This window comes from Esox lucius, chromosome 13, assembly GCF_011004845.1.
Source record: "Esox lucius isolate fEsoLuc1 chromosome 13, fEsoLuc1.pri, whole genome shotgun sequence".
NCBI lineage: Eukaryota > Metazoa > Chordata > Actinopteri > Esociformes > Esocidae > Esox > Esox lucius.
Window position 1 is genome coordinate 20,480,022 of NC_047581.1, and position 25,777 is coordinate 20,505,798.

The 25,777-nt window shown below is 39.0% G+C and overlaps 1 protein-coding gene across 1 annotated transcript in view; it reads left to right on the forward strand.

Annotated features, from left to right (window-relative positions):
• Nucleotides 1–23,893, forward strand: part of si:ch211-225b11.1 (uncharacterized protein LOC561694 homolog) — a 31,910-nt gene extending 8,017 nt beyond the window's left edge. Inside the window, exons 2-13 of the mRNA XM_010896395.4 lie at nt 4,193–4,327; nt 12,331–12,541; nt 12,842–12,974; nt 13,278–13,412; nt 13,557–13,660; nt 14,387–14,511; nt 16,671–16,783; nt 16,901–17,041; nt 17,123–17,222; nt 17,388–17,488; nt 21,087–21,257; nt 21,407–23,893. Coding sequence (XP_010894697.2) covers nt 4,193–4,327; nt 12,331–12,541; nt 12,842–12,974; nt 13,278–13,412; nt 13,557–13,660; nt 14,387–14,511; nt 16,671–16,783; nt 16,901–17,041; nt 17,123–17,222; nt 17,388–17,488; nt 21,087–21,257; nt 21,407–21,505 — 1,568 coding nt within the window. The 3' untranslated portion in view covers nt 21,506–23,893. The remainder of the gene's footprint in view (nt 1–4,192; nt 4,328–12,330; nt 12,542–12,841; nt 12,975–13,277; nt 13,413–13,556; nt 13,661–14,386; nt 14,512–16,670; nt 16,784–16,900; nt 17,042–17,122; nt 17,223–17,387; nt 17,489–21,086; nt 21,258–21,406) is intronic.
• The last annotated feature ends 1,884 nt before the right edge of the window (nt 23,894–25,777 follow it).

Genomic DNA, 25,777 nt, shown 5'->3' on the forward strand with positions numbered 1-25,777 from the left:
CCGTAATGGGCCAACTCCAGCCCGTTAGTGGACCAAACGGAGTTGGCCCAGTCCAACGCCTTGCCCCTCAGGCAGGAGACAAGGGCAGAGACCTTCTCCCTATCCCCCGGGTGAGGGCTGAGGGAGGCAAAGTAGAGCTCCAATTGGAGCAGGAACCCAGAGCACTGGTCAGCATCCCCGCCGAATCCCTGGGGAAGGCTCAGCTGTATGGTCCTCCTCGGCGACGGTGGAGACGATGGCAGGGGCACTCCAGCCGGGTCTTGTGTCGGGGGTTGCTGCTCTGGTGGCAGCCTCGCCTCCAACCGCCGCATAGCGTGGACCATCTCCGTCACGGCCTCCCCCAGGGACGCGATCATGTTCCCATGTTGGAGAACCAGGTCGCTTCCCGCTGACTCCATTTGCTTAGGTGTGGTATTCTGTAACAGTGTGTCTAGAGGTGTGTTGAAAAAAGGAGTCGGATGCAGGGAAAGTAATTGTATTGCGTTCTTAAGAAAAAACAAGGCACGCAAAGCTCAAATAACGCACAAGCGCAAAACCCACCGCACAAGGCAAATACAGAACACTGAACATAGAACAATACCACACAAAGACGCCCAGAAACAAGGGAACTAATATAGGCAACCCAATGAGGGAATGGACACCAGGTGTGTGCAATAACAAGACAGGACAGTGCCGTGGGAGGAGGAGCGGTGTGGCTAGAAGGCCGGCGATGACGCGCACCGAACACCACGTCGGGAGGGGTGGCGCGCGTCCTCAATGCGCGTCCTCGTTACAGAATTTGATGCCACGTTTAAACATTTTTGGGACACGTTGGGACATGGGGCATGTTTACCACTGTGTTGCATCCCCTCTTCTTTTAACAATACTCTGTAAACGTTTGGGAACTGAGGGGACCAATTGCTGTAGTTGTGAAAGTGAAATGTATTCCCATTCTTGCTTGATATAGGATTTCAGCTGCTCAGCAGTTTGGGGTCTCCTTTGTCGTATTTTCCGTTTTATAATGAGAAAAATGATTTCAATGGGTGACAGGTCTGGACTGCAGGCAGGTCGGTTTAGCACCTTTACTAAGGAGCCATGCTGTTGTAATATGTGCAGAGTGTGGTTTGGCACTGTCTTGTTGAAATAAGCAAGGCCTTCCCTGAAAAAGACATTGTCTTGATGGCAGCATATGTTGCATATGGATGAGATCCCCAAACACTTGGCAATTTTGATTGAGAAACGTTATTCTTACATTTTTGTACTATTTGCCTGCTCAGTCTTTCAAAGAGTAGTGAAACCCTCCCCATCTGTACTTCTGAAAATCCTCTCTGGGATGCCCTTTTTATACACAGTCATGTTACTGACCTGTTGCCAATTAACCTAATTAGTTGTGAGATGTCCCACCAGTTTTGTTTTTAGCATTACACAACCTTTCCAGTCTTCCTGTTCCAGTTTTATTGAAACTTGCTGTCATCAAAAGTGGGCATATATTTTTCAAGAAACAATGATATTTATCACTTCCAGCATTTGATATGTTTTCTTTGTAGAGCTTGACGATAAAGCAATACCAATAATTATTGAGGTAATTACTCCCCTCAATTACAATATAAAAACGTTTAGATACATTTTCAATAATGTCGATTTAATTAGGTACAGCAGTGCAATTCACCTCTGTGATGCAGCAGGAACGTGCGGAGAAGTGACAATATGCACGTGAAGAGGTATATGCCACTAAAAAACACTTCACACCTTGAGTGATGGATTAGCCACTCTTAGCCATGAAAAATGAGTGATATAGGCGGAAACAGTGGCAGTGATAGACATGGAGAAGGAGCAGCTTCCAACAAAGAAATGATTGATGAAAAGGGTTAAACTGTTTCAGTTATTTGGAAGTGGTTTGGTTTTTTGAAGTCCGAAAGAGCAGAGTAATGTTCGGTGCAAATTCTGCAGTAGGCAGGTGGCTACCAAGTCTGGTAATACGACAAACCAAGGTAAATAACCTTGTCAGTTGTGTATATTGAAGTGATTGGTTTGATTAAACTAAATGTGCATTCTTTTTCATCAAATGATATAGTTAAATATTACATTTATACATAACTAAAGGGATTATTGTGATTTCAATTTTCTATGGAAATCTCTTGATTTCTCTTAGATGGAGTGTGTATAGACAAACGGGTGGATCGAGCAATTGGACTGTGTAAGAAAGTGGTAGGTGCCTTTTCCTATTTGTGGAAAAAGAAGAGAGACCTGGCAGTTTATCAAAAAGAACAACCTACCCCAGCACAGGTTGGTGACAGTTGCCTACCAGCTGGGAATCATGTCAAAAGATGGTGCAAAGAGTACTGGAGCAGGAGAAAGCCATTGTACAGGTCTTTGCTCCCACCTACACAAATATAGATGTTCTTGAGTCCATCAACCTGGCATTGACCCCGCCCTTAGAATTCACAGATGTTCTGTCTGGTGAGTCTCATGTAAGTGTGTCTTACCTGAAGCCAGTACTACACCTGTTCAGTAAAGAGTTCATGAAACCTGATGATTGTGAAACAGAGCTCACCAAAACCACCAAAACAGTCTGAATGAAAAATAGCAACAGATGATCTCCCGGGCATAGCCTTGTTGTTTTACCCTCGGTTTAAAACACGTTACGTGAAAGAGAAGGTAGGCCACATAAAAGCAAGGGCTGTCTCAGAGATAGTCAATGAGGGACATGCAAACCCAAGCCCAGCATAGCTGCAGCAGCACATTGCTGCTGCAGCTGTTTTATTCTACCAGCTGTGCTCCACCACCACAGGTCTTACTGAAACCCAACTGGTAGAAAAGGAACTCAGCTGCTATCTTCAGTCTCCTGATGCTGACAGTGGAACCAATCCACTGGACTAGTGGAAGATCCACCAAAGAAACTGTCCACCTGGCAAAGCGCTACCTAAGCATTCTTGTGACCAGCTCCCACTCAGAGCGTTTTTTTTTGTAGGGGTCTTGCATTGCTCCTCCTGTTCCTCCTCAAACAAAGGAGCAGATACCTGTCCTGCTGCTGGGTTGATGCCCTTCTACGGCTCTGTCCAGCTCTCCTCGTGTAACGGCCCGTCTCCTGGTATCATAGTTAATTTTGGGCTATGTATGTTGTTATCATTATTTCCTAAGAAAATAAGTTGTACAGTGTGTTGGTGAAAAAAAAAGAAACCTATTGATGTTTGAGTGCCTGTATTGACAAAATATGTGGGAGAATTGAAGTAAAAATAGGGAAAATGTGAGGGGTTCAATTGGGGAATAAAAGTGCTTCTGTAACTGGGGACTGAGAGTGCTTCCATAACTGGGCAGTGATTGTGAATGTGCTTCTGTGACTGGGAAAGAATGTTTTTATCATTCAGAAATAAAATATTTTCATCCAGAAAAAAATAAAAGAAATATAGTTCTACTGTATACACAATACCACTTATATATAATAACACTTACATTTTAATAATTTTTATAGAAATTAAAGCTGTTCAAGTCCAGTGAATAACCTGAAAGGGTAAAATAGTCTGATATTCGATTTCCTTATATCTGCAACCGAATCTCAAAGCAAATCCCACTGTCAGTGAGGCCTTCAATCACGTCATCAATCACGTACTTCTCTACTAAAACAATACAAGCCTTCGAAGCGACACCTCAGTGGAAACTGGCATTACGTACGCGACACGCCTCATAGCCTTGGTATCAAATGTAACATCACAACAAGTAACATCCAACTTCAATTAATTAGCCAGATAGGCTCCTACAGTGCGTAAAGGTAATCTAGTGTCACTTTGATCCGATTGTGTTTGAAGGACAGTGAGTTAAATGTGCCAAATTACATGGAATTTTAAAATGTTATCCAAAACCAAAAAAAATTTAATGCTTGTATAAACCTTCAGGAAATTTATCAGTTTGTCACATTCCTTGTCACTGCAGTGACAATTTGTGTAATGCCGATCCACTGCCAATCCCATTGTGTGTTGCTGTACAATTTCCACAAATGCCTTACACTGCATTGGAGTGTCAATGGGGTTGTTTATAGACAGTTCCGTCAACTACAAAAATGATGGCAATCATAGCATGTCAAGAAATCGAAAATAGCAGTTTTGGATCTATACTCAGTATCAGCAGATATTTACTCAGAATATGTATTGACAATGAAAAAGTGTAATTGTATTGAATTACTAATCTATTGTGATCCATATCTTTCTTCTTTTAGGTGCTTTTCTTGTCCCTTACTTTCTTATGCTGTTTCTGTGTGGCATCCCTTTGCTCTTCATGGAGTTTGCCATTGGGCAGTACACACGTCTGGGACCGGTGCATGCTCTAGCCCAAGTTTGCCCCTTGTTGAAAGGTGAGTGATATCCACGGGTCTCAGGTTTCCAAGGGCTCAAACTTTAGTCAACCTGGAACAGTCCAGCAAAAATAGGCAATGGTGTTTTAAAGAGTGCATGTAGTACAGTAGGCCTACCTGGCTGAGGTAAAGGGATTAACACAGAGTCTCAAGATTCCACTCTGTTCAAAAGGGGAGGGGTTAAATAACGGTTATCAGGTTACGGTATCACAGGGACAATGAAATATAACTCTAAACTGGGTTTAAATTTAACATTAGGCAACACCTTTGTTGAAATGTTATCAATTATTTAGACATTGCACCTGGAAAGCCTAGTGAGTTTGGTGTCAGTGTTCACATAAAATAAATTAAAAAGGAATGGAGTTAAGCCCCACTCATCAGTATTTAGAGTATACCAACTATGCAAAAATATTTGACTGTTATTTGGCACCTTAACTAAGTGTTCTTCACTAGATAATAAGCAAGCTATAGACTGTTAGGCCGTTTAACTTTCATTGAGTGGTCTGTTGCCACATTATATTCCTATCCACACCCTGCAAGCTATGAAAGGAAAGGTCTTTATAAATACAATTTTTATTAAAAGGTGTTCTGTTTCATACCTACTGTTTATGACTAACACTCCATGTTCCATATATACAGTAAACCTTCCAGTAGACATACTGTACTGGATGATGGAGTGTATTTAAAGATTTAAAATTTCTAAATCTGTTTAATAGTGTTGGAAACCCAAAAGTAATTTTTAAGTTGACATGGATACGGTAAACGTTTTTTATTTTGTGTTTATTTTGATCCGAAGGACTGTGAACGATAGTACCACAGTAACAGACCCAGGTTTATTCCATCTAAGGGAAAACTGTCATGGGCTGTGTATCCACATCATTTGACTGTATAAAATACTGCTTTATCAAGATCGGACACAGCATATTTAAATGTGTATTCAAATGTGTCCAGGTCTGAAATGGATTGGCATATTCTGTGTCATAGTTTGTTAAGATATGTGCAATCTTGATACAGGGGTATTTTATAGTTTATTATGGTTGCCATATTAGCATGGTTTGCAACTTTAAAAAAAAAGTGAATCATAAGTAAACATGCTTTTCATTCTTCACCATAAAATCACAGTCCTCATCTTGTTTTAGGTCCCTTTAAAATAAAAAATAAACAGCTTAGTAATGCTGAGTAAGATCCAGATTTGTGAGATTACTACATTTAATTGACAATTAACTGTTGATCAGTGTTTTTTTTAAATCAGTTTGGCCTCACTTCACAGTGAAAGGAGTTGGCAAATTAGCTCAAAAGGAAACCTGTCATGTGTATGTACTTATGCCTAGGTTGATTTGGTATTATAAGGTGACATGCTGACAGGAATCCAACAATGTTGAAAACATAGAATGAACTTCTGCTAGATATAAGTTACTGTTTTATCAACAATAAAAAAAACAGAGGTATCGTATTAGAACAATGTGTCTTATGGTTAAGCTCTCAATAGAAATAACTTCAATGCGTGGATTTTCTTCAGGGGTAAGTGGGTTAAACATGTAGCACCGCTTGAAAGCAGTGTGCTATTAGGGTAACAAGGTGTAAAGTACTAACAATTTAGACAAATTAGTTGAGATTAGTAAGCACAAAGTCAATTAACAGTGACTACTATTAACTTTTCAGTTCCATTTCACTTTCAACTATTTGATGTAATATCATTTTGCCTGTGAAATTGCATTGCATTTTGCCTTTTCTGACCATTCACAGGTCTTCATATATGTTTGTAATTTACATAAACTGACAAATATGTAATGTAATGGATTTTCTGAATGTGTCATGCTAGTCATGTTGTTTTAACCTTTAATGAGCTAGTCATTACAGGTGTCATACTGCATTTTTCATATTTCTTGAACTTGGCAGATCATTGAAGAAACTTGAATTAATGTGATCATTATGGTTCAGCTATTTGAATTAGATATCTTGACTTGATCTAGGTTGTGATTATTTGAAAGCACTCATTTGTCATTTTGCTGGACTGTGGTAATAGGAAAACACATTTACCAGAGAACCACCTGTGTCTACTTGCTTAATCAAGGATGTGTAATGTATTTACTGTTGTAGATTTTCATAAAACAAAATAATTGTGTGTCATAATACCAAATAATTTCAGATGCCTAGTTGATGGCTGAGACCTTACAAAATACATTCAAGGCCCTGAATCAGTATTTGCAATTCTTTGGCCCTTGCTTTTCTGGAAAGCCTATTATTTTTATTGAAATCTACTCGCAAACAATGGGGCTTAGTTGTATTGATATGACAGAAGTAGGGAGATGTAGTATATTCTTCACATAAAACTGTAGCCCATTCCGATCTTAATGGGGAATCAAAATAGGCATGTGTTTTTAATATCCACAGTATTTCTATTGATTGAAACATACGTCGTTTTGAATATGACCTCTCTGAAAACCCCCTAATTAGAGGATCAAGATCAGTCACTCCAAACAAATCACTGAAATGTCTTCTTTCTTTTACTATCACATGAGAGATGAAAGCAAACTAAATTTTTTCTAGTATTAGCTGCAGGCAACATTCATTTACAGTGGTTTTGGAAAGTATTTAGACCCATTAACTTTCTCCACTTTTTGTTGTAATGAATTTATATATTTTTTTCTCTTAATCTACACACAATACCCCATAATGAAAATGTTTTTAGTAAATGTTGCCAATTTGTTGAAAAGAAAAACTGAAATATTTCATACATAGTAAATATTCAGATCCTTTGCCTGGATATTACAAATTGAGCCCATATGCATCCTGTGTCATCCATGATATGACTCTAGAACTTGATTGGAGTACACCTGTGGCAAATTCATTTTATTGAACATGATTTAGAAGGGCAAACACACACATTTATATAAGACCCCACACTTTGCAGTTCAAGTCAGAAAACCAAGCTATGAAATCCAAGGACCCTCCCAGATTTGTGTCGAGACATAGGTCTGGGGAAGGTTATGAAAAACTGAATTGAAAGTTCCTAGGAGCATAGTGGGTTCCATCATTGGAATGGAAGAAGTCTGGAACCACAAAATCTCTTAGTGTCTGGCCAAACCTACTGGGCAAGATGGGCCCTGGATGTGGAACCTAATGGCCAAGAAAAGAGCCTCAGAATTTCTCTGTAGAGATTGAATATCTGCCAAATGAACAACCTGCATCAAGCATTAACTCGTGTTGCCTGCTCTTTGGGGTTTCAGGCTGGCTATCCGTGAAAGCACTTTTCAACAGCTGCTTATCTAAAAATGGCTATATAAAATACATTTGATTGATTGATTGATCAATCAAGCCTTAATGGTTCAGTGGCTGGATGAAAGCCAATCCTGTGTAAAGGTCAGTGGATATGCAGTTTGGAGTTTGCCCAACGGCACTTAAAAGGAATTCGAGTGCATGAGGAAAGAGATTCTCTTGTCTGATGAGACCCACTTCAAACTTTTAGGCCTGAATGCCAAGCGCTATTTCTCACCTGGGCTGATACTATCTTTAAAGTGAAGCATGTTACTGGGAGCATCACACTATGGAGATGCCTTTTTAGCGGCAGAAAAAGTCCTTGTAGAAAACCAGAGCACACAGGACCTGGGATGAAGATTTACCTTTCAGAGAGACAATGACCCATGCGCTCAGCCAAGACAACACTGAAGTGTAGTATAAGCCTGTGAATGTATTTAAGTGGCCCAGCTACAGCCCGTACTTGAACCCCATTGACATTTTTTGGGGAAACCTGAAGATATGAGAGGATCTTGAGAGGATTTGCAAGGAAGAATGATAAAGACTGCCCAAATTCAAGTGTGCAAAGCTGATAGAGACATACCCAAGGAGACTTGAAGCTGTCGCTGCCAAAGGCGCTTCCACAATGTCCTGAATAAATGGTTTGATTTCTTATGTATATCAGTCTTTTAAAAAAAACAAAATTCTATATATTGAGAAACCTTGCCAAAAAGTTGTTTCACTTAAGCATTATGGGTAATTGTGTGGATATTGATGACCAATAAACAGATTAAATCAAATGTACTGTAAATCCAGTCTATAAAACAAATTGTGAAAAAAGTGAAAGGGTCTGCATACTTTGCGAAGCCAGTTTAACTTTGTGTTCAACCTTCAGCCTGGATGTTGTTCTGCAGTCCCGTAAAGACTCTGTTGGGAATGCATCTGTCTGAATATTGAGATATGTGATTTTAATATATGCTCATGAAGTTTAACTGAAATATTCTTGAACAGCAATGGCCTCTGACATTTAGTCTGTAAGAATCTTAAGATTTTATAATGAAATGTGAATAAAATGTTCCTTTGCCAAGAGCTCAGCCATCAACATGCGTTGACTTGCTTGGGTTTGAGTCAGTAAGGTATTCTATCACCTGTTCTAACTCAAGACTTTTCTCTGTAGTTTCTTCTCCTCGAAAACAGAGATAGTCTACCCGGTCAAAACATTTGGGTCCGTCTCTTGATTTATCGCTCATTTCAGCCTGGTAATGGCTCTGTGCTAAGCGAGGGCCAAAAACAGGTAGTTCTTTCTGTATATTTTTATATATATTACTATGCCACGCATAGTAACTGTGATATTTCTGTAATAAGTTCTCCCAATTCCCTCAAACCACTCCTCTACTTAACCAACCAATATTATAGTCTGGACTAATGTCCTGCAGTATTCATCGGGTTTCATTCTTACCCATCTTACCCTGATCAACCAGAGTATTTTTTATTTGTGGTATTTGTAATGTTATTCTGTATTCAACATTTCAAATTTTGTCACTCTCTAGTGTGCCATCCAATTCGTCAGTTCTGTGGTTGAGCTTGGATGCAAAATCCAGAACTTCCTATTAATACCTAATGTGCTGTTATTCCACATCCCATTCCACATGGCCTCATATTTTTTTTTAACCAATACACCAGAAACATTAATAGGTGGAGACTATTTCATTTTTTCAGTTATTGTTTGACAAAATAAACACTAGCCATTGATTGCTTACTAAAAGCTATTGTTGTAACGTTAAAGTACATAAAATGTTGCCTTTCTTAAAATGTTCCCCTTTTTTTCCAACCACTCCCTCAACCACTGAATTTGGGCTTGTCTGCAGTGTAATGTCCCTGGGTTATTATTGAACACCACAGATTGAACCCGTTTTGACAGGGAGAATGAAAACACTATTATGCCACTCTGGGTGTATTTGGACGAGCCAGTAGAGCAGACGATCCCCTAATTAGCGGTGTAGGGAAAGAGCAAACTCGGGAATGAATGACAAAGGATGTGAGGCTTATGTTGTACCACGTGTAGTAGTTCCAACTGATCTAGGAGATCAGTGGGGTTGGATTGGACTCCATCACTGTGTTGACAGAGGTGTTTTCCAGTCGGCCCACCCTCCATATTGTCAGCAGCATTCTACCATGTTATCACTGCTAACAATGACAACAAATTTTTCTATATTGGCCATGGCTATGGATACAGAGTTTTCACCCACGCCCTCCCATAATTGCCCCTCTGGAGAACTTCTTCTCCAAGCTAAGGATCCAGATTGTGTTCTGCATGTCTTGTTTTGCAAACACTTATTCATGTTTCTCTCATGTCTACCTCATGTACATGCGACCCCTTAACCAATTTGATCAAATTTATAATGTAGCAGTTGCATTTGTCTCTGCCTCACTGAACAGCAAAAACTTCATTAAGGCTAAAAACTTGGCTGCAATTTCAGTGAACATTCTCAACATCATTCCCAAGGTACAGTATCTTTCTGTTCTCTTTAAATGTGTACATGCACAAGCAAAATTCAGTCTAGACATTTTATTGAGCATTCCCAAGGTACAGTATCTTTCTGTTCTCTTTAAATGTGTACATGCACAAGCAAAATTCAGTCTAGACATTTTATTGAGCATTGTGTCATCTTGTCCTGCTGAATAGCTACAGTTTTTAAATGCATAATTTAAAACTTATGATGACACTGGGTTTGTGCTCTTATTGCTTTCACCCCTGAACCCATTATACAATCACTACTTTCAAGGCCAATTTGAGCTTGTGCCCATATGAAGCCCCACCGTCCTGGGGACACGTGCGCTACCGTTCAAAAGTTTAGTTCAGTTTATTGTAGATGGAAATTGATTATTTTTTATTATTCTACAGGGTGGTACAGAGACCCATTATCAGCAACCATCAGTCCTGTGTTCTAATGGCATATTGTTTGCTAATCCAAGTTTATAATTTTAATGGGCTAATTGATCATTATAAAACCCTTTTTGCGATTATGTTAGCACTACTGAAAACTGTTGTGCTGATTGAAGAAGCAATAAAACTGGCCTTCTTTAGACTAGTTCAGTTTCAGCATCAGTGTTCGATCACAGGCTCAAAATGGCCAGAAACAAAGAACTTTCTTCTGAAACTCAGTCTGTTCTTGTTCTAAGAACTGAAAGCTATTCCCTGTGAGAAATTGCCAAGAAACTGAAGATGAGGGACTAGCCTCAATGTTAACAGTGAAGAGATGAATTCGGGATGCTAGCCTTCTAGGCAGAGTTCTTTATCTGTACAGTGTGATCCTTTGCCCATCTTAATCTCTTCTTTTTATTGGACAGCCTGAGATATATTGGACAGTCTTTGCAACTCTGCCACAGTTGTGCACCGGGGCCTCCCACTCCTCTTTCTATTCTGGTTAGAGCCAGTTTGTGTTATGCGAAGGTAGTACTACACAATTTCTCGCTATTAAGGAATAGCCTTAATTTCTCCGAACATAATAGACTGACAATAATCAGCTTCCAGCTGCAATAGTAATTTACAACATTAACAATGTCTATATTATATTTCTGATCAATTTGATGCTATTTTAATGGAAAAAATATTAGCTTACTAAGGAGATTACAACCTTAATGGAGCAATGGTTTATTGTGGATCATGACACAGTGGACCTCCAGACACAACCCAAATATGATTTTTCATATTTAAACCATTAAAAAGTTAGACCACGTATTATTAGGAAGAAAACCGAAATCACACAGCTTATTTTTACCGCATTTCACGCTTACATGAGGTTGAAATCCTTAATTTGGGATATTGGGATATTTTCTGTTAGCAGATCTTCAAAAATTTAGATATCAGAAACTCCAGAATTGCCTCCACAAAATATGCAGGGAATAGTTTTTAAGCTGCTGCACATGCTATAAGGGCATTTCTTCTTTGAATTCAATAGAATGTGCTTTGGTACTGGTCTGACAGATGTTGAGCAGTCGTTTCACTGAATGTCCTTCTGTCCCTCAAGGAAGTGAAATTGAAGTACAGGTCATCAGATGCAGACTATGCTCCCGCTCGGCTTTCTGTCTTCAATTTACCCACTTGCTTTTAATTTCTGAATGACATTTCTTTCAGCCATCTCACAAGATCAAATTTCGTTATGAAAAAAACTATTTTATTTGTATTTATTCTGTTATTTAATGGTGTTTTGACAAACAAACACTTACTCCCCAAATCAAAATCTTTTATCAATTTTCTCAGATGGTCTAAGACTGAAGCGCTGTTGTTGTCTTCGTGGGAAATGGTTGTTAGATTATATCATCTTTCATGGAACCTCAAACATTCTTGAAAGCTGTGGTCTGTGAGACCATGTACCACGGATATATCATATTAGTATCCGGTAAATAATCTCAATAAGGAGTTGTGGTATTTCCAATAAACCACTAAGTGCTGTGTCCAGGCAAGATGTGTCATGCTTTAGCCATATATATTAGCCATATACCACAACAGTATGTGCCTTATTTCTTGAGTATACCATATAGTCAGAGTATATTTTTTAACATTCTCCACAGCTTAATGTCTATGGGAGCACTACCATCAATGTTTGCCCAAGCCAACCTTTACAGATCTACATAAAGTATACTGCCGAAGGAGTGCCACACAGGAAAGACAACAGATGAAAAGGTAGCTACAGCTGCTGTGTCATCACCACTGTAGAAACCTCTCTGACTTAACCCCTTTTGCTGTCCCTATCACTCTACAGGTGTGGGCATTGCCACCGTTGTGATCTCCTTTGTGCTCTGCACCTACTACAATGTTCTCATGAGCTGGGCGCTCTATTACTTCTTCAACTCTTTCCAAGAAAAACTGCCCTGGCAGTCCTGCAACAACACTTGGAATGCCATGGGTAACTGTTCCAGCGGTTTCCCTGGCAACGCCACCCACCTGCAGTCAGCCAGTCAACAGTATTTTCAGTAAGTATTCTATATTAAATCACATTTTTACTAACTTATTAGTAGGGCAAATCACAGGCAAAGGTGGGGCTCAAGATTCTTATGATTGGCAAACAAGTCTTAAATCCTCTTGAAGAGTTTGGAGGATTTAGGGAATCATATGATGAGAAAAGTAATGAAAACTCTGAGTTTAATGTGAATTGGATCAGGAGAAATTACTGTGAAGAGCTATGGCTTTTGTGTTATGGAACAGTATGATAAGAATGGTTTATTGAAGGTTTATTTAGCTTTCCCTATCCTGAGCTGCCCTTCCTCTCTCAGTCACAGACTTTTGGAGATTACTAATGGAATTGAGGAGGCAGGAGGACTACGCTGGGAACTTTTTGGCCTCCTTATCTTGACCTGGGCCATTGTCTACTTGTGCATCTTCAAAGGTGTCAAATCCACTGGAAAGGTCAAATTTATTTCTCTATCCTCACAACAGCAGCTACTTAAAGCTAGTTGTGTTTAGAGCGCTATATTGTTTAGTGTCAGTAAAGGATTGTATGGCCTTTCAGACTGTCTCGTTAGTGGGGAATAATTATAGGAAAGTATTGGTTTCTCATTGCCTTAGGCTCAAATGGTTTGTAGGAGTGGGCGCTGATGGATGTTACATATTTTTTGTTTAGAAAACATTGAATTTGTACCAATTGTATGTTACTTCATACATTTTAACTTTAATAATAGTGAGTATTTTTTTCTCCTCACTGTGATTTAGGTTGTTTATTTCACAGCGACCTTCCCCTACTTCATTTTGTTTGCCTTGCTCATCAACAATGTTCAGCTTCCTGGTGCCAAGAATGGGATACTCTACTTCATAAAACCGAACTGGAACAAGCTGCTCGAAGTTCAGGTCTTACTTTACGTTCTGTAGTAGAAGATAAAATACGATAAGGATTGGTTTTCCTGACACAGATTAAGTTTATTTATGTTCCAGTTTTAAATTAAAGTTGTCATCCTCTCTGACCTTTATCTGCTAACCTCTACCTTACCACAGGTGTGGGTTAACGCTGCAGCCCAGATATTTAACTCCATTGGAATTGGATTTGGCTCCATGATATCCATGGCAAGTTATAACAAGTTCAACAATAACATCCTCAGGTTAGACATATATTCTCTTTTACCACTACAATATGTTTTTATCTTTGCCACAATTGACTGCAGCTCCACAGAATAAGTCTATAGTTTCAGAATAATAATGGACTCATGTTGAATAAGAGGAGTTTTCTGGGCCTTTTCAATAAGGCAAGAAGCCTGTTTTTTACCCCGGTTTTGGGTAACCCTGATTCTATGAGCACATTTATTCTGACTCCTAGTTTGGGAAATGCTGGTTGCTTTAGATTTGTAACAAAGCTCTTGTGTAGCAACCAGTTCCACTGAGGTTTTAAAATGTTGAGACAACAGTATTCACATGTCTGTTTTTTTCCCTCCACAATTGTTTGTCTCGTTAGTTATTCCCATGAACATTTTAAATAGTTATGTCCTTACCAGAAAACACAGACCCAATTTTTGCCTGATGTTTCTTAATGCATATCACACCTTACATTGTTTAAATGTTATTAGAAATCAGTCAAAAATATTATTTTTTATGGACTCTCATAGCTCTAATGAAAATAGTAAAACTGTTATTGACTTAACCTTTTGCATGTTGGGGTCACGTGAAAATGGTGTAATGGGCCAAAAGTCTTTGGGAACATTTGAAGTTATTACTCACCACCTCATTCAAAACAGCCAGTCCCCAGAGCCAAGGGTACTCCTCAGTGGTTCACCTGACCATGAGAATCCTCTGCCTCACTCTGTTCTGTTTGTTTTCTTGTCCTCTCTCAGGGACACGTTGATTGTGTCTTTAGTTAACTCGGCCACCAGTATCTTGGCGGGCTTTGTCATATTCTCAGCCATTGGTTACATGGCTCATATCCACAACCTCCCAGTTGACAACATTGCTACAGATGGTAGGTGTTTCCTTTTTAAGTTGGTATTCTTCGAGTGTTGTTTATCCTTCTATAACTCAGTGGTTAGGGTTTGTACCCAGACTGGGCATGTTGTCACTGTGTCCCCGAGCAAGGCACTTTACCCTAGGCTGCACTGTGGAAAAATGTCCCTGTATTTGCTCTAAGTCCCTTTGGATAAAAGTGTCTGCTAAATTACTAAAATGTATAATTGTGTCGCTTTCATTTCCATATCAGCTATTTAATGTCTAATAGATGTGTTATTGTCTCTGAAAACTTCCTGTCATGGTAAAGGGCATAATAATCTCATTATTTTATACCATTTAGAGATTAATATTTAATGGATAACTGGGATTTATTTATGAATGAGATAATACATAACCCATGTCAGTTGTAGTTATAGTATTGTGACCTCTAGAGAATGACTAGACAAAACATGACTTCCTTCTTCCTCCCTCATTGGTTGGGGAAAACAAGAACAGCAAGTATAATGTAAAAGAATTAAGGTTAGGGTAAAGCGATTAATTCAGAGGATACATTTCTTTCTGGGATACCAAAATGGAAAACATCAACCTTTGGACCATGCAAATGTGGTGTGGAAGCTGGAACTGATCCAAGGTTACTTTTTAACAGTTGAAGCTCACTATAGCCTCCAGCCCATACTGGATCTTGCTACGCAGCACTATCTATACTGTTAGAAATCAGCGTTTTTGTATAGTGGTCAAAAAAATTTGAACCCGCATCAAATCCCGGGAGAAGTTCGCTCAAGTTTATTGGAAAATTGCTGCACAGATGTCATTCGGTGAAAGTTCCATTATCTTCTCACTGTAATGTTAGTTGCCAGCTAGCCTATACATTTAGGGTGTTTCTGCATAGCAAAGATCAGGGTTTCCAAGACAGTAACCCCCATGCCAAATGGTCAATGTGAACATTCCTGTGGTTATCAGAGCGCAACCTACAGAGAGATAATCTAAACAGAGGTTTGTTGATCTCATTATCTAGGCACATTCACTTCCAATGAAACATACATATTGTAATTGTTAATGCTCAGATTCCACAATAATAAACAAGAAATGCAACATTTAAAGTGTTGGTCCCTGGTTTCACAAGTTGAAATAAAATATCCCATAAATGTTCCATATGCACAAAAAGTATCCATAGATAAGGGCCTAATAAATTTTATAACGACTGATTTTCTTAGATGAACTGTAACTCAGTAAATCGGTGAAATTGCAACAGGTTTATATTTTAGAAAAATGATTTACAAATGGGTAAGAATACAGATACCCTTGGGTACTGGAACTCAATGCCATATTTAGAGAATCTAATCTGCAATATAAATAAGTTAATTATGCAATGTCAGCATGACCAAACTAAAGTAATGCTGAGCTGCATAAAATATATGGTTAATAATCATCATCATCAACATCATCTTCCGCTTATCCGGGGCCGGGTCGCGGGGGTTAATGGTTAATAATGCTATTGCTTAATCCAAAACTCTGAATTTACAATCAGACCAAATAGTTATGATTCAGATTCCTGTATCACCTATATCTAACAAGTTTAAATCATAATTGTGGAAGCCCAACAGTGCCAGGGTCCCTCGATTGGCAGAATTGATCTTTATCTGTATATAAGTTATTTAATTTGCTTAAGAAAATAGCGTGTCTTATAAGCCCATTTCTTTTTCATCCCATTAATATATTAAGGATTAGCTTTAGGTGAACTTCAAGTGGCACAACAAAATGTGCCAGTGTTAATACAGGGTATTAGGTGCTTTGATGGAAGTAAAGTAGGGATTAGCCATGGGCCTGCCAGGCTCTTCTGATAAGCATCTGCTCCGGCTTGGCTGAGCCTCAGATACTGTCTTTGAATGCTGAAGGTCTGTTATACACTGACATCTGTTAGACCACAACTACATTATAACAATGGGGAAGTTGTCGGTGCGTTGCATATTATCTTTTCTTGGTTTGGTTTCTTTTATGATTGTATGAAGAGCACAACAGAGCTCTTTGTGTCATGCTTTTGAACTGGGAAAGTAGCTGCGTCTTTAAAAGTTTTGACTTCCTTGTTCAGGAAGGAAGTCATTGTCATTTATCTACAGTAATCTCAGCAATGGTGCATTCTGGTTTGACAACCTCTGCTATGGATGTGTGCCCCAGGACCTGGCTTGGTGTTTGTGGTGTATCCAGAGGTCTTCTCCACTATGCCTCTGCCCCAAGTGTGGGCTCCTCTGTTCTTCTTCATGCTTCTCTGCTTGGGGCTTGACAGCCAGGTTAGAAACAAACAAAGTATAAAATGCATGACATGTATACAAATACCTTTCTACTGTAAGGCAGATAGGACCCCAGTCCCAGAAGTCAGTATTAATGTCCTGTGCTGTGCCCTGCAGTTTGCCATGGTGGAGGTGGCGGTTACATCCATAATGGATGGCTTTGGACCAAAGTTACTGCGTATCCTGAAGAGACAGGAGCTCATTGTTCTCTGTGTTTGTGTGATGGGCTTCCTGTTAGGCATTCCTCACATAACTAAGGTAAGGTGATGCCACTATCTGTGTCTCTGAAGTGACTATGTTTGGACCTGGTTTCACTAAGGTATGTCTGTTTCTCCCTAGGGGGGCATCTATGTGTTCCAGCTGATGGACCACTACACTGCTGTGGTGTCACTCATGTTTCTGGCCTTCTTTGAGGTTATTGCTGTCTGCTGGATTTTCGGTAATACCTAGTGCCTTCTCTACTCTTGTGGTAACATTTAATGGCTTGTAATGTACTGGCAATTTTGGTTATGTGTTCCTTCTGATTCGTGACTCAGGTCTTTACAGGAGTTTGTTTGTTTAGACAAAAAAAATGTGCTCAGAGTTATTTCATGTGTTTGTTCAGGACTCCGGAGGTTGACCATTATGGTGCAGAGGATGTTGGGTAAAGCTCCTAATGTCTATTTCCGCTCCTGCTGGATGGTGTTCTCCCCCATGCTGGTCCTGGTGAGGGGCTCATTCATTGTGTTGTTGTGATGATGACGATTTTGGAGTTGTATGGTTGATTTACTTTCTGTATTAGTAGTGATAGTGATATTAGACCTGTGGCATTCATTTTTTTTTTTTTGCAGGTCGTAATTTCTGGTGCTCCTACCTGACCCTCCATGTGTTAACACATTTCATTAGTATTGGAATAATAGAGATTTTAGAGGCTTTTTTATTATTGTATTTTCATCTCTTAAAAAGAAGACAGTGAATGTATGTACAGGGGGCTCCACAATTACTGGCACTCCTGACTGGCGATGCATAAACAGTACTACAATACTAAAATATAAACATTATAATTACAGAGATGAAATCAAAATACCATGTGAAAAATAATGTACTTTATTAATGTTTCAATGGAACCGACTAAAATAATATACATATTTATTACAAAATACATTTCACCAAAATCAAGGTATCATAATTATTGGCACTCCTCATTTAGTACTTCTCTGGCAAGGATAACAGCATGGAGCCTTTTCCTGTAATATTTGACACGGTTACGGAACACATTTGGAGGGATATTGGATCATTCCTCTATGCAGATCCTTTCAAAATCCTTCACATTCTTGGGTTTGCGCTTATCAACTGCTCTCTTCAACTCAGTCCACAGGTTTTCATTTGGATTGAGGTCCGGCAACTGAGATGGCCTTGGCAGAACATTTATTTTGTCATGGAAACATTTTTGTGTGATACCTAATTTTATTCCCTGGTGAAACAGGAAGTGATCTAATAGCTCAGTGGAGTTCCTGATTCAGTCAAAACTCAATGTCCACTACTTTAGGTTTGTTGGTGAGTTCTCCCGGAAACTTAAATAAACATTACAGACTATATCTGACCAAAACGTTACATTTTGGTTTCATCTGACTAGAGCACTGTATTCCAGTCATAATTTAAATGACTTTTGGCAAATTCCAAGTCTGGGTCTTGGATTCAGAAAGGGCTTTCTGATGGCAACCCTTCCAAAAGAGCTTGTGGTTGCGGAGGTGCTGTCTAATGGTGCTTTTTGAAACCTGGTGACCACAAGACACCACCAAGTCCTGCAATTCTTTCACAGTGATTCTTGGGGATTTTGCTGTACCCGTGAGGTTTTCAACTGTTCCATATCTTTTTAATTGTTTGATAATTGCCCTGGCAGTGCTCAGTGGTATATTCAATCATTTGTGGAACTTCTTGTAGGCATTACCAGATTCACGAAGATCTATGACCATCTGTCTCTTTTGAACTGTCAGTTCTTTTGTCTTCTTTATGGTGTTGGATGACAAAGGGATGTTACATGCGTGTTACCTAATTTTATTCCCTGGTGAAACAGGAAGTGATGTAATAGCTCAGTGGAGTTCCTGATTCAGTCAAAACTCAATGTCCACTGCTTTAGGTTTGTTGGTGAGTTCTCCCGGAAACTTAAATAAACATTACAGACTATAAATAAACTATTCAGGAAACCAATAAAATCTACTCTATACAATATATTACAAGCTAGTAGGTGATACAACAGTTGTTACTCAAAGTGTGCAGTAACATATGACATCAGTGTATAACCTCAGTGCAAGACAAAAGTGTATGACAATGAAATACAGTTAAGAATCCTTTTGTAATGAAACATGAACCAACTCCAAGTTTCCTCCCACTGACTTCTCCCCTGACATAGGTGTGTCTGTTCTTGGCTAAAGGGCCTATCTGACCAGTCTAATTCAGTTCACCTATACCTGCCTAACCTCTACCCTGTGTGTGAGATCACATGCCACCACTGAACTGTCAATACTACTCAGATACTACTGTAGGATCTCCATGCAGGTTCTAAGGTCATGACTTAATTATCATGTCTTGAGCCGTGAGTAGATCACTCTGTCTTACGATATAGTACCAGGAAGCATAGATTGGAATCTGTCCCTAGTTGATGAGAGTGGCTACGCAATATTAGTCTTGTGATTCTCAGGTTGGTTAATCCAACTCCAACTAGCCTGACTGATAAATCTTCAAGATGTATCCTCTTCACAGAAAGTGCTTATAACAGAACTGTTATGTAGCTGGTTTGTTCATGCCTAGATGAGTATATCTGTCCCAGAACAATCTTCTGGACCCTAACCAATCAGGTTTCTAGACAGGTCACTTGATCGAGACTGCTCTTCTCTGAGTCACAGAGTCTCTCCGCCCTGCCAAAGAAAAATAATTTTATTTTATACTCTTGATCTTTCCACTGCCTTTGACACTGTGAACCACCGGATCCTCCTCTCCACTCTCAGAGCTGGGGGTCGTAGGTTCTGCCCAATCTTGGTTCGCTCCTACCAGGTTGCATGGAGTGGGTCTGTGTCTCCCCCACGCTCACTCCCTATTGGTGTACCCCAGGGATCAGTCCTTGGCCCACTTTCTGTTCCCTTTACACAAGGTCACTCGCCACACATGGCCTGTCCTATCATTGCTACACCGATGACACTCAACTATTCTTCTCATTTCCCCTTTCTGATTTCCAGGTTGTAACACACACAACTGCATGCCTGGCAGACATCTCCGCTTGGAAGTCAGCCCACCACCTCAATCTTAACCTTGAGACAGAGCTGCTCTTCCTCCCGGGGAAGGTCTGCCTGCTCCAAGGTTGACAACTCCACGGTGGTTCCCTCACAGAGCACAAAAAACCTTGGTGTGATACTTGACAAGAACCTGTAATTCTCTGCAAATATCAAAGCAGTGACTCAATCTTTTAGATTCATGCTGTACAACATCCGCAAAATATGACCCTACCTGCCAATCTTCTGAAAGTGTCTGAAAACCTTCCTCTTTGATGAGCATTTCAATGAACTTGTGTATCTCCCCCACCACCCGAGATTTCTCTGGCACTGACTTTGCCAACTAACGCCTTCGATTAAGTAAAGTATGTAAGTGTATATAGGAAAGTGTATTTATAATGATATTCAGATGTTGGTTTTCCAAGAAACCTTAAGAGGAATGCACTTATTGTAAGTCACAATGGATAAGAGCGTCTGCTAAATGACTACGATTTTAGTGTAAAATGCATATTCTAAGACACACAGAATTTATTAGTTTCTCTAGTATAATATGAATCAGAAATGTAAGATTATGTTTGATATGAAAAATAACAAAAACAGTAATATGACATTTACAAAACCTTCCACATTCCTTAAGACTGAGCTCAACTTAAATAAGTTTAATTACTGGTTTAATTTAAGTAGATGTTATTTACAATAATCTTTAAGGGTGCCGTTAATTATGAAACCTTGATTTGGTGGTGATTTTAAGTTAAATCAATATATGATTTTGGTTCCATTGGAACATAAATATAGTATTTCTCCCATTTTGGTATTTTGCGTTCATCTCTATAATTATATTTTAAAGTATTGTTTGTGCTTTGCCAGTAAGGGTGCCAGTACTTTTGGAGCCCACTGTAAATGTACTCAATGGTATTTTTTATTTTGGTTCCTCAGTGTTCTATTTCCTAGAATTTTGGTGAGCCCACTGAGGTTACCTACACCACCTGTATGTTTGAGTACATTCAAGCCTTGCTCCATGTGAGATTGTTTGCCTCTCCTATCCCCCTCTGTAGTGCATACTGATCTCCTGCATTGTCCAGTACACACCTGCCCGCTATGGGAAGTCATACACATACCCGGTCTGGGCAGAGGTGGTGGGTTGGGGAATCTCCCTAGTCTCCATTGTGTGGATCCCCCTGGGAGCCCTGCATGAAATCTGCAGAAATAAGGGCTCACTGCTGCAGGTGAGTCTTCATTCACTGAACCAAACACAAGTAACTGATACTTACACACACATACTAGTACTTACAGTTATACTAGGACTCACACTGTAGAAATGTGACTGTGTATTTGACTCTTAATGTTTTTTTCTATAAATTTTCTGTTCCCATAGAGGATAAAAACAGCTGTAACTCCTACAATTGAATTGGATCCTGTCACCAATCTAGCAGAAATACCAGAGTCTGAAGCCTTGTTCATCCCTCCTCTATAAACCATTTTGTTAGGTAGTCAGCTATTCAATGTTAATGTTATCTTTGTTCCTGTAATCTCTTCTAGCAACTCCCTGTTTGGTTATATATTCCAAGGCTTCAAGGGCCACTTCCATGCTGAAAACCTTTTTCGCCTCACACCAAATAGATCTAACGCACTCTTTGAATCAATATTGCCATCTTGTGGCTGTTTCAAACATTATATTCAATTCTCTGCAACTGACTTAAAAATCATCAGGCTAGTTTAATATCCAGAAATTCATATGATATTTGTTCAAATTATATTTTTTATATACTCTTATTATATACTCTAAGTGCATTAAATGTAGAGTAGTACTATGCCTTTTAATTATTAGGACAGTGAAGCATTTCCCTTTTCTGTCAAGCAACAAACAAAAGACTCAGGAGGCAAAAGTTTGAAGCACAGGCAAAGTTTATTCAAACACAAAAAGGCAGCAGCGAGTAGTGGACAGGCAGAGGTTTGGTACTTGGGATATCTAGGAGACATAAACACAACAGGAAAAAACTGGAAACGTGGGTCCGGCATGTGAAAGAACAGTATAGGAACTGGCATCAGAACAGACAGACAACACAGGTTAATAATGGAGACATGGTTGACACCTGAGGGGGCGGGACACAAGACAACACAGGTCAGTGGAATCAGGATGGGGCACAAGACAACACAGTGGAGTGGAATCAGGGTGGGGCACAAGACAACACAGTGGGGTGGAATCAGGGTGGGGCACAAAACAACACAGTGGAGTGGAATCAGGGTGGGGCACAAGACAACACAGGTCAGTGGAATCAGGATGGGACACGGCAACACAGTGGAGTGGAATCAGGGTGGGGCACAAGAGAACACAGTTGAGTGGAATCAGGGTGGGTCACACGGCAACACAGTGGAGTGGAATCAGGGTGGGGCACAAGACAACACAATCACAACATTTTCGACTTACATCAGGGTGTCTGACCGATGTAGATCTTTACTCATCGTGAGAAACCGTGCATAGTCTACTGACCTTGTCATTATGGTGCCAGTTCTCTGTTAGGTGTTTGGCATGAAGGTGTGTTCCCCGTAGTGTATTGAATTTTGCTCTACCACAGTCTGGGCCTCATGTTGTGTGTCTTCATTTTTGTTTATTACATTGTATGAGCTGTAAACAAAATTAATTCATAAAGTTGCTTCTTAAGCAATTGCTGAAGTTGTTAACTCTAATTTGACACTTAATACAAACACTTAGAATTTTTCCTAGCGGTGGTGAACTGTTTCTTACTCTGTGGATGATATAACCTTAAATCCATGATCTTTACACTCTAGCAATCCGAATCAGGAAGAGTTGTATTGCCAAGTAAGTTTCACAACAAACAAGGAATTTGTTCTGGCCCATTAGTGCAACAATTTATACCAAAGAAATAAAAACGGTGGACTGAGCATAAAATGGAGTCACATTAGAGATTACTTTAGTATATCCTGTTAAATACATTTTGAATATTTTTTTATTATATTGACTTCAAACCACATAATTGAATCAGACAGATGCAGTTTCACTGATGGTTCTTTTATTCATTATTTTTTTTTACTTGTACTCTACATTCAGACCAAATATTCAGTGAATAATTTCTTATTATAAAATATTTAATTAAATTATTTAACACAAGCTTTTGTTTCAAACAAAAAGATTAATAACAAACTTACTGGAGCCATTTCTGCAATAACTGTGTGTGATGCTTTTGACTGGAATGCTAGAAATGTTATTCTCATGATGCTTTTAAGATTCATTTGTTTTACTTACAAGTATGATTTATATCTGTGTTTATTTAACTAATGGGTACTTTTTTCAGTCTGAATCATGGTAAAGGAAAAGAGAATCTGTTATGCCTGTGTTGATCTTACATAATTTGTGTCATACAGAGGATTATTGGAAAATGCTGAAGATTTGATTTCTAAGCCCTATCAATGCATTAATGCATCTGTTCTGAAGAAAAGATCCAGCATGCGACTAGATGGCAGCATAGGACAGATTAACATGCAGTTCAGGAGAAACATGCAGCCCCAAGGCCAGTACAGGTTTCAGATATTTATTTCATTATCCTGTTGCACTTCCTTTCAATGCAATAATTGTAGAAACCTGTAGCATATTTGAGCTTTGTCATTTCCATTTTAATAGCTTTTATGGTTGATTAGGTTTCAACTAAAATTATATTATTGCTATATGTATCTGTGTGATAAAATACTTGTGCCTATGCCTTTTTTATTTTAGTGTTTTGAGATGAATAATTTCAATGTGCAAACTATGAGTCATGCCTGCAATAGGTGTGTGAGGTGAAATGTACATTATATACTTTGGGATGTGAGCTTGTTGCCAATAAAGAGTAAATTAAGAGCCTTACTCTTATTGGTATTAATTATAACCAACCGTTACAATGTAATGTTGCCACCGGATTGTGGTCCTGATTCAGAAAACATGCTCCCATTAAGAGCCTATCATAAATGACTAACCTTATCAAGCTAGTTACGTTCTGACGTACATTAAGGTTTTCATTTTGGAACTGGGATTCTGATCTCACTCAAGCAAAATGTCACCACCTAGAATGATACTGACTAAAAGTCTTGCTACAACCTCACAGTATAAACTACCACACAAAATGATTCTTCTGCAGGTGTTTAGCCCAATTCTGTATTATGTATCTGACTGCTTACAGTTATGTACTCACCTAATGTTAAACATTTCTGTGATTAGTCATGATGTTTAGTTAAGTACACATTTTTTCTTATATTCTTTGAGACAATTTTCACAATGCAAGAACACAAAACATGCCTCTTTGAATGCAGTGACTTTGGTTTATTCATTTATTTAATTAGCATCTCTCAGTTGAGCGTTGCAGTGCCCAGAGTGGTAAGCAGAGTATGTACCATAGGCCTGCATTTTGTGATCGATATCCCCTTCCTGCCCCCTTCATGACACAAATGTATTGCGGTCACTAAATTACTGCTGCTGGGCCTGCTAGATCAATAGCCATAGACTTTTACATTCATTAAATGAATGGGTAGGCAGGGGTGGGCAGCAGTGTATATGGGTCTGTCTGGGTTATGGGATGAGAGAAGCGTGTTTGTTAGTTAATGTGCCTCCAGTAAGAGTGGAAGGGAATTTGGATAGAAAAAAGATACCAGCACACGTATATTCTTGAAATCTTCAGAAAGTTTTAGACCTGATTTTCTCCAACATTTGTGTTTGGGTCATAAGAGTTTCAGTGGATAGACAGGCAGGCAGAGGGAATTCAAAACCAACTGGTCTGTGATGGAGCCGTTCCAGGTCTGACTCCTGCTGTTTGTTTTAAGGTGGGTGGATAAATTTGCAGACTAACAATAAAATTAAATATAAATCCTGATGTGATGAGTAACATAAGCACACAGTCAATAGTACTTGCCGCAGCTCAGGGTGCTCCCCAAGAATGTACCGCACCTCAGCTAATTCATAAACCTAAACTAATAACTATTTAATAATTAGTGTAGTGTGAATCTAACTGATTGAATACACAAAAAAATTGAAAATGACATGCTTGATCGTTAATTTTAATGGATTGCTTGATTGAAGTAGGGAAACACGTATTCCAACTAAGAGCAGCTTCTTTTATTTCTTTTTACAACTGCTAGAACTATGTACCATTTAGAAAAAGGTTAAAATCCCCTGAATGTAAACCACATTTTCTCCAAACTTAAAGTACAGCACAATACTTTGTTACTGTAATGTTTACTCTATTTTGTTTTTGTAGAATGGAAAGATGATCATCACAGAATGCATCTGGTTACAGACGGCCAAATAATGCCATAAAACTGCTGAAAATCCAGCCATCTTCCATAACATCAGTGTAAGCTTATTACCCAGAGCGCACATCCTTAAAAAACACCATCTCTGGATGAAGCATATCTACAGAGTCCAATTTGAAAGGAATTCCCCAAGAGTGAAGAATAAACTTTATAAATATGTTTCTGTGATTAAACATTATATTGATGAAGACAGTTGCTGACTCTGAATTGAATCGGCCTGACTATAAAGGAAAGCAAGAAAAACATTAAAGTAAACAGTATTAAGGAGGGCTTAACTATAGTTTGTATTTTGTGTTTTACGGTACAAGGTCGTGTTTTACGGTACAAGGTCGTAATTATTTTATAATTATCCAAAAAGTGAACTAGTTCCCTTTCAAAAGACATCAAGGATAGACGTGCAGTCATTATGCAAGATCTGGAGACGTTTTCCAGCCTGTAGTGGAAT